The sequence below is a fragment of the Lipotes vexillifer genome, unplaced genomic scaffold, assembly GCF_000442215.2.
Source record: "Lipotes vexillifer unplaced genomic scaffold, Lipotes_vexillifer_v1.1 scaffold791, whole genome shotgun sequence".
Lineage (NCBI taxonomy): Eukaryota > Metazoa > Chordata > Mammalia > Artiodactyla > Lipotidae > Lipotes > Lipotes vexillifer.
This window is the reverse complement of record NW_006793445.1, coordinates 465960-480569: the sequence shown is the minus strand read 5'-3', so window position 1 is coordinate 480569 and position 14610 is coordinate 465960. Positions and strand designations below refer to the sequence as shown.

The 14610-nt window shown below is 57.4% G+C and overlaps 2 protein-coding genes across 2 annotated transcripts in view; one reads left to right on the top strand and one right to left on the bottom strand.

The window, feature by feature from the left end:
• Window positions 1-964: 964 nt before the first annotated feature.
• ATP4B (ATPase H+/K+ transporting subunit beta) lies at window positions 965-5963 on the bottom strand. Its single transcript, XM_007466356.1, has 7 exons — window positions 5841-5963; window positions 5249-5377; window positions 4298-4411; window positions 3982-4181; window positions 3146-3202; window positions 1857-1955; window positions 965-1326 (listed from the first exon to the last, which is right to left on the bottom strand). The coding sequence occupies exons 1-7, from the start codon at window positions 5950-5952 to the stop codon at window positions 1165-1167; spliced, it is 873 nt and encodes a 290-aa protein (XP_007466418.1). The 5' UTR covers window positions 5953-5963; the 3' UTR covers window positions 965-1164.
• Window positions 5964-12287: 6324 nt separating this feature from the next.
• GRK1 (G protein-coupled receptor kinase 1) overlaps window positions 12288-14610 on the top strand; it is an 11467-nt gene continuing 9144 nt past the window's right edge. The window contains exon 1 of the mRNA XM_007466370.1: window positions 12288-13191. Coding sequence (XP_007466432.1) covers window positions 12493-13191 — 699 coding nt within the window. The 5' untranslated portion in view covers window positions 12288-12492. The remainder of the gene's footprint in view (window positions 13192-14610) is intronic.

Here is a 14610-nt window from a genome sequence, read left to right as displayed (position 1 = left end):
CAGCCCCGGCCTCCCGGGGCAGCCGGAGGAGGGACCCCGAGGCAGGCAGCCTACTGTGCTCGGACCCCGCGACGTGCGCCCCACACCCCACCCCCATTGAGGCCTCGGTGTCTCTTCTGGGGTGGCTGGACCTCTGACCTCCAATGTGTCGGGACATCCCTGAGGTGGCCTGATCTCTGGCCTGACGTGGCACTTCCCAGGTGGCTCAGGGTTTTTGCCGGTGGGGCCGGCAGCGCGGAGCAGGCGCCCGCACCCTGGGCCCTGGTGGCCTTCGGGGCTGGGCGGGTCCCCTGTGCGCTGAGCCTCTGCGGGGCTTCTTCCGTGGGGTTAGGGCTCTGGGCTGCCAGCTCTGGGTGGGGTGAAAAGTGGGCGACAGGTGAGAGCAGGTTTGTCCTTGGGACAGAATGTTCTCGTTTCAGGGTTTTCTGAATGGCCTGGGGCTGCAGACCGCGCCCCGCCCCGCCCCGCCCTGGAGGGGAGGCTGTGCTCCGAGGAAGGTCACCTCTGGGGTTTGGGCTCCGCTGCGTGGGGACACCCTTGCGTCCCAGAGCTGTGCGCTCTCGGGGCAGCCCCTTCCACTCCGGTTTGTAATACCCCCGACTTGCAACTGAAAGTGTTAAAGGGAGAGGTTTTTTAGTTAACTCTAGTTAATTCTTTTTAGTTAATTTAGTTATAACTGAATTTCTTAGTTTGATGTTTTAGTTAATTCTTCCCCCGCATCAGGAGAGACACGACTCTTTTACATAGATTAAGAGTGAATTTAATAAACTTGATTTTTACAGTTTAGGAATTGTGTTTTTTAAAGCCGGCAACCAGAATGCATGAAGTCCTAAGTCACGTTTCGTATCAACGCACTACCGGTCTTCATATGAATGTACAGAAAGAATAAATTACAGCAGGAAAGGTGATGTCCGCGCGGAAGAGATGAGTCCCTTTGGGGTCTTGTTAGTTGCGCAGCTGCTGCCTTAGGGGCACCGTGTTAGCCCAGCGTTTTTATCGTGGCTACAAATTCTACCGAAAGGGTGACAGAGGTTTCACGGGATTCTGGCTCCGAGAGCTGGGCGCACGGGGGCCTGTCTGGTGCGGAGCTGCCTCGGGTGCCGGGTGTAGCTGGACGCGGCGCCTGCGGTCACCCCGCACCTGGGGGCCAGCCACCTGGCTCCTCTACTTCTGGATTTTAAGCTTGAACTCCACCTTCCCCTCGTAGGGGTCATGGGGGTTGTCGAAGGTCACGTGCTCCGCCAGGATCTTGCACACGATGACAACCTCCCTGTTCACGGGGGCGTTGAGAAGCTTCGCGGCCACCAGCGGGTTGCTGTAGTGGGGCTGAGGTGGACGTGCGTTAGGACCCTCGAGGGCAGCCGGGCGCTTGGCTGGGTGCTCTCACGTCGCCCGAGAGCCTCCCGGGACTCACTGGGACACAAATGTCTCCCTGCTTAGAAACGAGGAGACTTGGCCCGGGGGGCGGGGGGCGGGGGCCGGGGACAGACCAGTGACAGATTCAACCTTCAAATCACAGTTGATGACAATTAATATAAAAACAACACAGAGGATAAAGCAAGAGATTCGGAGAAATTGATTTTAAATGGACGTGCAGTTGTCTAAGGGCCTTCCGAGGAGGCCCTTGGAAGGTAAAAGATTAGACGTGATATTTATTTTGTGTGAGAACGATGTGTTTTCAGGTGGTTACGAGAACGTGGGTTTGGGCAGCGCCCGAAGATTAGGTGGTCCGGCTGGGCTAAGTCCGGCCTTGGTCCGTTTTTACGGGTGAAACAGTTAGGGCTTTGCTTCTGCTAGTCACTGCTCAGTTTGTGCCGGTTTCGGAGCAGCTGTCGGGGACAGTGGTGCGCACGTACCTGGGCCTTCCTCCCGTAGTAGGGGAAGAAATGTAGGCTGTAGACGCCTTTGGGTGGGAAGTACTCCACCTGCAGGGCCGGGGCCTCCCGGTGCTGGTCCTGTGGGCGAGAGGCCGCCGTGAGAAAGGCCGGATCTGGCACGCTCGTGTCCATGCCACGTGTGCTTCTGCACGCAGGTCCACGCGTGTGCGTACGTGTGCGCCATGACTGCACGTGCAGTTGGCACTAGATCTAATCTTTATCATCAGCCAAGAATCCATTAAGGGTGTAATTTGTTAGTTTGCAAGACCCCGGGTGACTTATCAAGCTTGTGTTTTTTTCCGTTTTAAACCCTCTTAGGATAAAAAAAGGTGATAGAGCCTAGCGTGTGGGAATGAAGGCCCACAGGGCTGGGCGGCTGATCTGCCGAGACTGGGGAAGGACCCACACGCTGCCGTGGGGTTTGCTTCCTTTCACTGTCAGAGCCAGCGACTCGCCCGACGGCTTGAGCTCGTCCGAGGGCAGAGGAAGGGTACTTTGGTGTCTGTGCAGATCCCGGGTCAGCCTACACATGCGTGGTCGAGGACACTCAAAAAGGAAAAACAAAACAGGACGAACGCTGCGCTCCGGGGAGACTGCAGGCTTTGGGCGGAGGGGCGGGGGGTCACCCCGGTGGAGCACCCGTGCTGACAGCAGAGAGCCTTGGCTGAGGGGCGTGATTGTGGAAACAAACTTTAGAAAATATTCAACGAAGACAAATTTAGTTTTTTCATGTTGTACTTAAAAACATGTTTTGAGAAAAACTGGACTAAATTAATGCCAACTGTTGGCAGCATTTATATACACGCACTGCCAGGCAACAGTAGCTGTCGGTAACTTGCATATTTTTGTAAATAAGCCAATAAAAAGGACCAGGCAGCGTAGTAGAAGTGCCTTGGTTTTTCCAAATCGCCGCAAACATTGTGAAGCGTGTCAGTGATACACTGTCCCACACGCTTTCTGAAGCAAGACAGTGACGACCGTTGTTTTTCTTACCAGGTTGTTTTTTCCAGAGACGGTGTAAAACTTTATTCTCCAGGATCATATAGCTGTGCCATTTGGCATCTTGCAGTACCATATAGAACATTTTTTCTTGATAATTCTTACCAGGTTTTTAATCCCCCAGGATAAAACCACTCTTAAGTGAAGGTGCATGCAATTCGTGCACCTGGCTTATTAGGCTGACGTTTGAGATGATTTTAGGGAAAACCAGATCAGTATTTCCCGCAGGTTTTGCCACCTAAACAAGACAGCTGTGGCCGGTCACTCACCAGGAATGCGCAGTCCACCCTGGGGGCCGTGCTGTTGCCGGGGAGAAACTTGACGATCTGGAAGGGAAAGGTTCGGATGTGGCCTCTGTGCCCATCTGTGAGTGCGGAGGACGGGTGCCGGGGAGGGTCTGGGGCGGATGTACCAACTCCTGCTTCAAAGCCAGAAGCTCCACACTGGGGCCGTGGTCTTGGCCGGCAGGTGGCAGAGCTGGACGGGGGTCTGAGCTTCCCGAGCCCGCCTGTGCAGACGGCCCGGCTCCCGGATGCACCTGCTGGTGCCCAGGGTCCAGTGCAGTGCCCTCCTTGCTCGTGAGGACCACCGCCCTCCCTCGCTGCACACCTGCCAGGCAGCCGGGACTGCAGCCCAGCTGGGCCCTGGGGCCCAGTGCGGTGTGCCAGTGCGTGGCCCCCTCGGCCTCTTAGGGAGGAAAATGAAGGGTGCCACGCAGACGCCAGCATGATGCCGGGTCCTCCCCACCCCGCCGCCAGGTCCCACCCTCCCCGAGGCCCTGCCAAGATGTCCCCTCTCCCCACAGTGTGGACGTGCCTCCCGTGGTTGGCTGTGTTCTCACGGTCAGCCTCCCTCTGCGCCTGTCCTCAGACGGTTCCCAGGTGCCCTCCCCACACTGACCGTGGCCCGGCTTCTTCCAGCTGCCGTGCACACAGGGCTGCCCCAGGCTCTGTGGCTCAGGGGGTGGCGGACGCCACGGTCAAGTGGGTGGCGGGTCTGGATGGAGGCTCCCAGTTGTGTCTGAGGGAAGGCACGCTCGCGGCCAGCACACGTGCAGGAGAGGCAGGGGCCTGGTTCCCTTCTCACCTCCGACCCCCTCACTCACCCTGTTCATCTTGATAATGAAACACGGCTTTCCTTCCTCAAAGCCGAAGGTGGGGTCCGGTCGGCCCGAGCAGTTTTGCAGCATGTCTGCTGTGAACTTGCAGGAGAACTTGGTGTGGTTCGGGGCCAGGAAGCTCTCCTGGAAGAAATACCTCTCGGACGTGCAGTTGATGTTGGCCTCCTGGGCCGCGGGTGAGTAGCCTGGGGGACAGACACACCTGCGGCCCTGCCCGAGCTGCGGCCCCCCTGCCCCCCGCCCCCCGGGGGCTTCCTGAGACGAGGAAAGAACGGAGACTGCGGTGCATTCTGCACTCTACCTGCCAGGAAGTGGTGCAGGGCCTGCGTTAGTTCTGTCCAGGTCCTGTTGTCAGACATGTTGTAGGAGATGTCTAGGCCTTTCTCCCCGTAGACATCTGGCCTCAAGGTCACCCCTGGAAAAAGGACGTGACGCCTTGGCCTTTGGTTGTACAACAGGCCGTTTGCCATTCGGTTGGCCCCGGCCTGGGGGAGGCCGTGCCCGCCTGGGACACTTCGGGGCCAGGCCTTCGAGGGTTCCCCCCGCCCCTGGCAGCCAGCAGGGCCCGCGGGTCCCTCCCACAGGAGGCCTGCCTGCCTGCCAGCCTCCGGGTTTGGGGCACATTCTATCACAGTGTGTTCTCAAGTTTGTCATCTATTACGTTCTGTTCTGAAATGACATAGAAATCCCCTATGTTTTGTCCGTTGGTTGATTCAAAAAATTGACCCGCAGTTGTCCCGATGGTTTGCAGAGGATCCGCCGAGCGCTGGCCCAGCTCAGCGCTGCCGTGGGATGTTCTCGGGTGAGCGTCTTCCTCCGAAACAGTTAAGGACGCAGGGGTGACAACACTCTGAGTGGCTGGGCTGGAAGACGCTTTCCTCCCGTCGTTTCTCCCCCCGCCCTTTGTTTTTGCGTTTCGCAGGCACCGCAGGTTAGCTGGCTGCGTGGGGAAGTCCCCGGGATGTGGGAGTCTCGTCGCCAGCGACCTCCTGCTCTTTGGCGCTGGCGCAGCCCCCGCCCGTTGCACGGGCCACCTGCACTTAGACGGCACTCGCGCTCTGGACCTGATTTGCTGCCGGGGAGGCGAGGCCTCCACAGGAGAGCAGCCTCGGTGCCGGTGACGCCACACGGGCACCGAGCGCCCCTCGCCCCCCTTCCTGGTCCCCTGGTGACCGTCCTCCCCGACATCCTCCCCGAGGGGCTGTGTCCCGACCCGGCAGCCCCGGGTGGAGCAGGGCCCGATGCCCGGTACCTGGTGACTTGAGCTGGTCCTGGTAGTCGGGAGTGTACGGGTCGACCGTGCACATCAGCACATAGAGGCACAAGGCGAAGACGCCGGTCATGACCACGTAGAAGGCCACGTAGTAGAGGCTGATCCACACTGCGGGGAGAGGCAGGGCAGACGCGGCGACAGCTGCTTGGTTGCGGGGAACACGCGTGCAGCTCACCAGACGCGTCACCTCTCAGGGTGAGCGTTGCACTGGTGTCGGGTGCGTTCACGCACAGCGCTGGGCACCCGTCCCACTCTCTGGTTCCAGACCATTCTCATCACCCCGATAACCCTGCACCCCTTAACTTAAAAGCCTTTTAAAAAATTATAGTTTTAGGAACATAGCTTTAAAACTGCTCTTCTCAAATCTAAGGCTGAGCCTTTGGGGCTGATCCTCAGCTGCTCTCAGGTGCCCGTTGTCGGCGGGTGTCGGGGCTGAGGGGTGCCTCTGGGATCACCCAGTGTGGGAGGAGGGGCCGGCCAGGGCCTGCGTCTGGGCACTGAGCCCGCCAGCCCCACGCGGCTGCTGCTGGTCCCCTGCCCTCCCCCGGCGCCCCTGCCCCGCCGCACAGACCCCAGCGGGACAGCGTCCGGCCCAGCATCTGGCCCGTGTCCGGGTTCCAGCAGTAGTGCCGGAACTCCTCCATCCTCTGGCTGCATGACTGCTTCTCCTGCAGTGCCGCCATCGCCCCGCTCCTGCCAAGGGACACTTGGGGGAGGACGTCCCCTTGGGTTTTATGGTCTCCCCCTCAGAGGTCAAGGGCATTGCGGCTCTGGGTTCCGGGGCGAGCCCAGCAGGGTGTTATCGCTGCTCGGCCGTCAAGCACCGACGCCCGGGCAGGCCTGGCAGGTTCCCCTGCTGTCAGGTGCCCCTCCACCCCCTCCCTGGGCAAATCAGGGTGGCTCACTCCTCCTCTTGGATGCCCTTGGCCCAGAGCCTTATCTGCTCTGATAATGAGCAAGGAGGCCTGCCAGGTGCTCAGCTCTGCCCACTCGCACCTCCTTGGGGAGGGAGGTGTGAAGAGAGCGGTCTGCACGAGGTGGGGCCTGGACCCTGACGCTCAGCCGCGGCCGAGATGCTCCCTGCTCTTCCCTGATTGCAGCAGGCGCCCGAGATCACGATGAGGCGATGGCTGGGACCCCGGCGGGGGCGGGGGCTCCCTCCGCTGTCACTGCTGGTGCTGGAGAGCCAAGCCTCCCGGTGCCCAGGGCAGCCGGACGCGGGGCCGCAGGGGTTCCCGTCACTCTTGAGCTGAGCTTCGGTGACGAGCGTGGTGTCCTCTGAGAGCCAGTGTTGGGGCCCTGTAGGGCTTTGTGTCCATGGAGGAATTCACAGCCATACAATCTAGAAGTGTTTTCGGAACCGAATGCACACCAGTCCCTGGGAGTGTTGCTGAAAGGCAGATTCTGACCTCGCGGGGACCCAGTGGACCTGGGAGCTCCCGTGGGCCTTGCTTGTGGCTGCGGGACTGTGGCAGCGTCTCGGCAGGGGACGCTCAGCCTGGCAGCACGTCCAAGCCACCTGGGGCGCCTTGAATACCTGTGGTGCCTGTCCCACCCCCGAGTTTCTGAGGGAGCTGAGCTGCCGGGCGGCCTGGGCGTCTCAGCCTCGAGCCCCCGGACCTCCTGATGCGCGGCCAGAACCAGGCGGCCTTGGCGGTCTACATAGCCGCGCCCATCTCTGAGATTAGGAGGAAAGGGCAGCGCCGGGCAAACATGATGTGGCACCGAGGCGTCTTTACAAGTATCTAAGTCAGGAACCGACTGAAAGGGTGGGGATTGTATGCAAAGAGCTGGGTGTCCATCCATTGTCACTTTCCCTCTGAGGGACCCACGTAGCCAAATTGGAAGGTGCTTCGGGGATAAAGATAGGGAAAGCCCTCTGGACATTATGTTTATTTTCTTTAGGGTGATTTAGAGTTTGTCAGCAAAACGAACACCCTAAAATTCAGATGGAATCGCAGCATTTGAGCTTGGACTCATAGTTTCTTAACGGACCAATCCTAGGCATTTTCCTTCACACTGTTCCCCTTCACAGCTTTGGAACTTTAGGGCAGTAAAAACACAGAGTGTGGCCTTAGGCTGCGGTCTCACTGTCCACAGCCTGTGGGTCTGGGACCCCTGCGCCGAGGCCTGAAGACACAGGGTGGGAACTGCTGTGCAGAGAATCGGTGCCGCCCTGTCTGGAAAGTACAGAGACCTTGGGACGAGCACAGCATGAATTCTTCCTGGAAGTCTTTGAACGAAATCCTCCACACTTAGTCTCTGAATTCCCAGAAGCATGAACGTGTGTGCTGAACTGCACACGCGTTGTCATGATGACCTTCCTGGGACACGTGCCCGTGGTGGGGGGAGGCCTGGGGCGGGGTGGGGGGCACTGGGCTGCTCGGCATGCCCCGCGGGGCAATGTGGGATGGACGCCCCAAAGAGAGCGAGCTCCGGGCGATGTGGGAGCTCACCCTTCCTCTGCGTGGGGCTCGACTCCCACCCACCCCCTGCAGCAAGGGACCGGAGCCCACCCCTCCACAGCTGCCGTGGGGTCAGCGGAAGCCCGCGAATGCCGAAGGACTGGATGATAGGAAGATTCCCAGCTTTCGACGGATAATCACTCATCAGAGCAAGAACCAGGAAGATCTCGAAATGAAGTTAAAACAAGATGATCAGTAGACGCCAGACTGAGGTGACAGATTCTGAAATCATCTGACAGGTTGTAAAATGCTTCAGTGAGCAATGGTGATTGTGCTTGAAACAAATGGAAAAACAGGAGTAGAAAGTTTAAGGAAAGAAATAGAAGACATAAAGAAGAACCAAGTGGAAATTTTAGATTCAAAAAATACAATAACCAAAATAAAAAGCTTAAAGAATGGATTCAGCAGCAGAAGGGAAGGGACAGAGGAAAGAATCACTGACATGGAAGAAAAAACAATAGAAATTTCCAGATTTGAACAATAGAGAGAAAGTAGAGCCAGAAAAAAAGTGCCCAGCCTCAGTGACCCAGGGGCCGTAGGAAAGGCCTAACGTCTGTGTCACTGGAGTCCTGCAAGGAGAGAAGAAAGAGCGGGGCTGAGGCGTAAACCTTCAGACTCAAGAAGCTGAGAGAACCCCAAACAAGATACCCCCCAAATCCGTGCCAAGTCGCATCAAGATTAAACTTTGAATATCCAAGACAGACACAAAAAAACCCTAGGAAGCATTTGCAATTGCTCAAAACAACAAGGAATATTTAGGTGTTGATCTAATAAAAATGTATAAGACTTGTATGCTGAAAACTACATAACGGTGATGAAACAAAAATCTAAGTAACTAGAGACACACATTGTGTTCGTAGGTTGGAAGATTCAACACAGTAAAGATGTCAATACTCCCCAAACTGCTATACTCTTTTAACACCATTTCTATCAAAATCCAAACAAGATTTGTTTTTTTGTATCTATAGGCAAGACTCTTCTAAAATTTATTTAGAAAGGCTAAGGAACTAGAATAGTTAAATATTTTCTTCTTTATTTGGAATACTTTTTTGAAAATATTTTTTAAAAAGAAAAATAAGGTAAGAAGACTCAATCTACTCAATTTCAAGGCTTATTATATAAATAGCCACCGTCGTCAAGACAGTGTGGCGTTGGTGGAGGGACAGACACAGAGAACAATGAAACAGAACAGAAAACTCAGAAGTAGACTCACAAATATGCCCAACTGATTTTGACAAAGGTGCCAAAGAAATTCAATGAAGCAAAGACGGCCTTTTCAACACGTGGTGGTGGAACAACTGGACATCCATGAACCCTGACCTAAGCCTCACACCCTGCAAAAAAGTTAACTCAAAATGGTCATGGATTTAAATGTAAAAGTATAAAAATTTTGGGCTTCCCTGGTGGCGCAGTGGTTGAGAGTCCGCCTGCCGATGCAGGGGACACGGGTTCGTGCCCCGGTCCGGGAAGATCCCACGTGCCGCGGAGCGGCTGGGCCCGTGAGCCATGGCCCCTGAGCCTGCGCGTCCGGAGCCTGTGCTCCTCAACGGGAGAGGCCACAGTGAGAGGCCCGCGTACCACAAAAAAAAAAAGAAAAAAAAAGTATAAAAATTTTGGAAAAATACATGGGAGAAAATCTTCAAGAACTAGGGTTAGGCAGAGGATTCTTAGACCTGACACCAGAAGCACAATCCATAAAAGAGAAAATTGAAAAATTGGACCTCCAACTCAACAGCAAAAAAGCAAGCAGTCCAGTTAGAACATGGTCAAAAGACATAATGGGATATTTCACCAAAGAGGATTCACAGATGACAAATAAACACATGGAAAAATGTTCAATATCATTAGCCAGTAGGGAAATGCAAATTAAAAACACAATGGGGTACCACCTATCACAAGAGCTAAAATAAAAAATAGTGACAACTCCAAGTGTTGGTGAGGGTGCTGAGAAACTGGATCACTCGTATGTTGCTGGTGGGAATATAAAATGGTAGAGCCATCTGGGAAACAGTTTGCCAGTTTCTTAAAAAATTGAACATGCAGATACCATACGACTCAGCAAATATGCTCTTGGGCATTAATCCCAGAGAAATTGAAATTTATATCTGCACGAATATCTGCAGCTTTATTCATGATAGCCCAAACTGGAATCAACCTAGATGTCCTTCAACAAGTGAATGGTTAAACCAACCGTGGTCCATTCACACCATGGAATACTACTCAGCAGTGAACCTATAGGTACGTGTAACCGCCTGGATGAATCCAGGGAGTCATGCTGAGAGAAAAGAGAGAATCCCCAAAGTGACATACTGTGTGATTCCACTTTTAAAACATTCTTGAAATGACAACTTTATGGAAATGGAGAACAGATTAGTGGTTGCCGGGGTTCAGGACAGGGTTTGGGGTGGGAGGGAGGCGGGTGTCTATAAAGGGGGACCGTGTGGTGTCGGGGGTTCCTGAGCGTTTGCTGTGTTGGCATCGGTATCCGCACTGCCATCCCGAGCTACAGTTTGGGGAGATGCTACCACTGGGGGATTGGGTGAGGGGTGCAGGGGGTCTCTGGGTTATTTCTTATAACTGCATGTGAATCTACAATTACTCTGAATAAAAACTTTAAAAAAAGGGCCAAGTGAGTTTGGGAAGCTCTGCGTAACTGACCCCTCTTAGAGAGCCAAGTTCGCTCCTCAATCTCTGAGTCCCGTGATCGGAAGCATGTTTAACGCCGTTTATCTGAATGCTTCCCACTTCCCCAGGAGGCAGTTCAGCTCAGCGTTAATCCAGTGGGAGTTGCCGTCCTCAGACACCGCCTCTCGCAGGGGTTCCTGATCAGGGTGCCAGCCCCACTCCAGGCCCACTGAAGCACATCTTTATTTCTCCAGGCGATTCGTGTCCCCGGCACTGCTGGGAGGCGCTGTCTGGGGACACGCGGTGAGAGACACTGTAGAAGGGGCCCCAGTCCACAACACGCCTTGGAGCCGGAGCCGCCGACCCGTCTGAACACTGACGGGTTAAAGGAAAGACAGGAAGGGTTCGAAGAGATCAGCTCAAGGTCGCCTGCTAGTAAGTGCCAGGCTGGACGCACCAACCCACCTGCTACACAGAGTCCGCCTGTCTCCTCATACCCACTGGCAGAATCTCACTGCCCTCTCGACCCTCTCCTTCCCGCGTGGGGTTGGTTACCTGGCCTCTTCTGGCTGGCGTGTTCTTCATTTCTGTGGCCCTTCTCTTCCTCCCCTCTCTAAACTGTAACCAACCCCCATCACTTCCTTGCCATTCTTTCCCATACCCGTACCAAGCACCTACTGTGTACTAAAACAAGGCAGACAAGGCCATACCCAGGTGTGCCCCAGGTGTGTCCCAAGTGTCCTCCAGCTGTGTCCCAGCTGTGCCCCAAGTATGTCCCAGGTGTGTCTCAGGTGTGCCCCAGGTATGTCCCAGGTTATGTCTCAGGTGTCCCCCAGGTGTGCCTCAGGTGTGTCCCAGGTGTCCTCCAGCTGTGTCCCAGCTGTGCCCCCAGCTATGTCCCAGGTGTGTCTTAGGTGTTCCCCCGGTGTGTCTCAGGTGAGCCCCAGGTATGTCTCAGGTGGCCCCAGGTGTGTCTCAGGTGTGCCCCTGGTGTGTCCCAAGTGTCCTCCAGCTGTGTCCCAGCTGTCTCAGGTGTGTCCCAGCTGTGCCCCAGGTATGTCCCAGGTATGTCTCAGGTAGCCCCCAGGTGTGCCTCAGGTGTGTCCCAGGTGTCCTCCAGCTGTGTCCCAGCTGTGCCCCAACTATGTCCCAGGTGTGTCTTAGGTGTGCCCCTGGGGAGTCTCAGGTGAGCCCCAGGTATGTCCGAGGTGTCCCTCAGGTGTGCCCCAGGTATGTCCCGGGTATGTCTCAGGTGTCCCCCAGGTGTGTCTCAGGTGTGCCCCTGGTGTGTCCCTGGCCTCTTCGTTCCCTTCTCTCTCCTGCCTCTCTCTGTGTGGGACCTCAGCCTGGGTGTAGCTGGGGTCTCCTGCATCCCCGTCCTAATTTCACCTGAACCTTTCTCTTGGCGTTTCTCCTTCATCAGCCAGCACAGCCCAGGTGAGGGCAGGGGGCTGATGTGAAGCTGATCCCTCGGCAAGGGCCGGGGTTACCTTAGGTCATCAGAGCCACCAGCATGACACAGCTGCTCTCAGTGTCAGGCCAGGACAAATGTTGGTCCTCACATAGTGACCAGTCCCCTGGCCAGGGGTCTCACCCGTGGACACCCAGAAAGCCTATTCCTAGACTCCTATCATCAGCTGGTTTTATTCTCACTCGCGGGTTTTCTAAAGAAAAAAATGACACATAGTGGGGAAAACACCAGCCATCTTTGTGAATTCAGGTTTCTCCTGGGCTCCCTCCCTTCACCTGGGCCCCGTGTCCCCACCAGGAAACAGGCGGAGGGTCCAGCTCATCTGCTTGGGCCAGCGGGCCAGACGGGGAGGCTCGGGGCTCCTGTGCGCTGGGCCTGGGGCCAGGTGTGTCCTTCCCCATGGGAAGGAGCGGGGCAGGGTGGCCCGTCTAATCCGTCTGCGAGCGGCTTAGGGATTGTCTTTTTCTGGCACCTGCTCCCGCCCTGCGCGTCCTCCACTCCAGCCGGGATTTCGCCTGAGCTGGGTCAGCGGGCTTCCTGGGGCTCTCGGTGCCCTGCCATCCTCCTATCCCCAGAGGGTGGGAACGGGCCAGAGGCCAAGGGCAGTGGGTTAGGCCGGCTTGGGACGTGGGAGCCGGACGCGGAGGGAGGCCGGCGCCGGGATGGATTTCGGGTCCCTGGAGACGGTGGTGGCCAACTCGGCCTTCATTGCTGCCCGGGCCAGCTTCGACGCGAGCAGCGGCCCGACCTCCCGGGACAGGAAGTACCTGGCCCGGCTCAAGCTGCCCCCGCTGTCCAAGTGCGGGGCGCTCCAGGCGAGCCTGGACCTGGGCTTCGAGAACGTGTGCTCGGAGCAGCCCATCGGCAAGCGGCTCTTCCAGCAGTTCCTGCAGGCCCACGAGCAGCACGTGCCGGCCTTGGAGCTCTGGAGGGACATCGAGGTCTACAACACCGCCGGTGACGACCTCCGGCCACAGAAGGCCCAGGCCATCCGGGCCGAGTACCTGGACCCCCAGGCCAAGCTATTCTGCGGCTTCCTGGACAAGGAGATGGCGGCGCAGGTCCGGGAGGGGCCGGCGGGGGCCGGGGACAGTCTCTTCCAGCCCCTCCTGCAGGCCACCCTGGCGCACCTGAGCCAGGCCCCCTTCCAGCAGTACCTGGACAGCCTGTATTTCCAGCGCTTCCTGCAGTGGAAGTGGTTGGAGGCCCAGCCCGTGGGCGAGGACTGGTTCCTGGACTTCAGGGTCCTGGGGCGGGGAGGCTTTGGGGAGGTGTCTGCCTGCCAGATGAAGGCCACCGGGAAGATGTACGCCTGCAAAAAGCTGAACAAGAAGCGGCTGAAAAAGAGGAAGGGGTACAAGGTGGGGCCGCAGAGGCATCCGGGGGCGGGTGGGGGCTGGGGCGTCCTGGGCCGGCTCACCCTGTGGTGGGCGCTCCCGCCGTGCGGCCTTGGGCGGGGTCAGTGCCCCGCGCCCCCTGGTCGAGTCCGCCTGTCTGCCTGGCGATCGAGCCCCTGGCTCGGGTGCCGGTGGTGCTCGGACGCTCTGCTTGTCCAGCCGCTCTAAACCACCAGCCTCGGTGCCCAGGACGTCCCTCCTGGCAGAGCGGCCTCTGCGTGGCTGGCGTGGGTCCTGTGCCACATGGCACCACGCTTCTCGGCTTGTCACCAGTGCCACACAGTGCAGCAACCGGTGTCAGGGAGGCTGCTGGGATGAGTCTCCAGATTCTTTACTCTGACTTTCTGGAACTTTCCCTGGCTTGTGCTGGGAGGAGGCTGCAGGGGGAGTCTCTCCGGGGCTGGTGTGGGGAGGCCCCAAGGTGCCCGCGTGCAGCGCTGTCCGGGCCGGGGGTTGGGGGTGGTGCAAGCAGCTGCTCTGAGCGGCGCCCACTCTCCCTCTGGCCTCAGACCCCGTTCGGGCGGGGTCAGCCAAAGCTGCTTAATCTCCAGCCGCGCGTCTGCCTGCGTGGGCTTCCTTCCCGTTCCGCTGCACAGAACAGATCCCACTGGGGGCAAACAGCAGCTACCCCCAGCACCCCACCCCGGGGTCCCTCGATGGTGCTCTGCCTGACGGCCTTTGCGGGCAGCAGTTACCCTCAGGGCCATCAACCTGCAATTTGAATCCAACTGTTAGGGTATTAAGCCTCTCTTCTCCCGAGTTCAGGAAACTTATCAAACTTTTACAAAGTAAAATCCACCTAAAATGTTCCCACGCAGTGGGTAGAAAGGGCTTCTCAACACTAAGAGCTCCCCCTGCAAAAGGGCTCCTTCTCCTGACCCAGCGCGGCTTCCAAACACGTCAAATGCACTCCGTGGGGTCTTACCATCAACAGAGAGAAGGAGCAGGGGTGCGGGGTGGCTTGAAAAGGTGCCGCTCAGAGGCCTGGGTGGGAGGGGAAGGGCTGGGATTGCGGCAGGAGGAGCTGGAAGGGAAGGTCAGTGCCGACAGGCCGCCTGGGGGCCTGCCGGGACCCTCAGCCACGTTTCTAAGGCTGGTTGGCAGGAGCCCCCTTGCTGGCGGCCCTAGGAACCCCGGAGTCCTCGGCACGTGATGGGTTCCCAGGCCCTATCTTGTCTCTGTGAAACGGGGCATGTGAGGCATGTCTCTAAGTTATTTGCAATTGCTCTGTATAGCCAGTTTTTTTTTGTTTTTTGTTTTTTGCGGCACGCGGGCCTCTCACTGCTGCGGCCTCTCCCGTCGCGGGGCACAGGCTCCGGACGCGCAGGCCCGGCGGCCACGGCTCACGGGCCCAGCCGCTCCGCGGCACGTGGGATCCTCCCG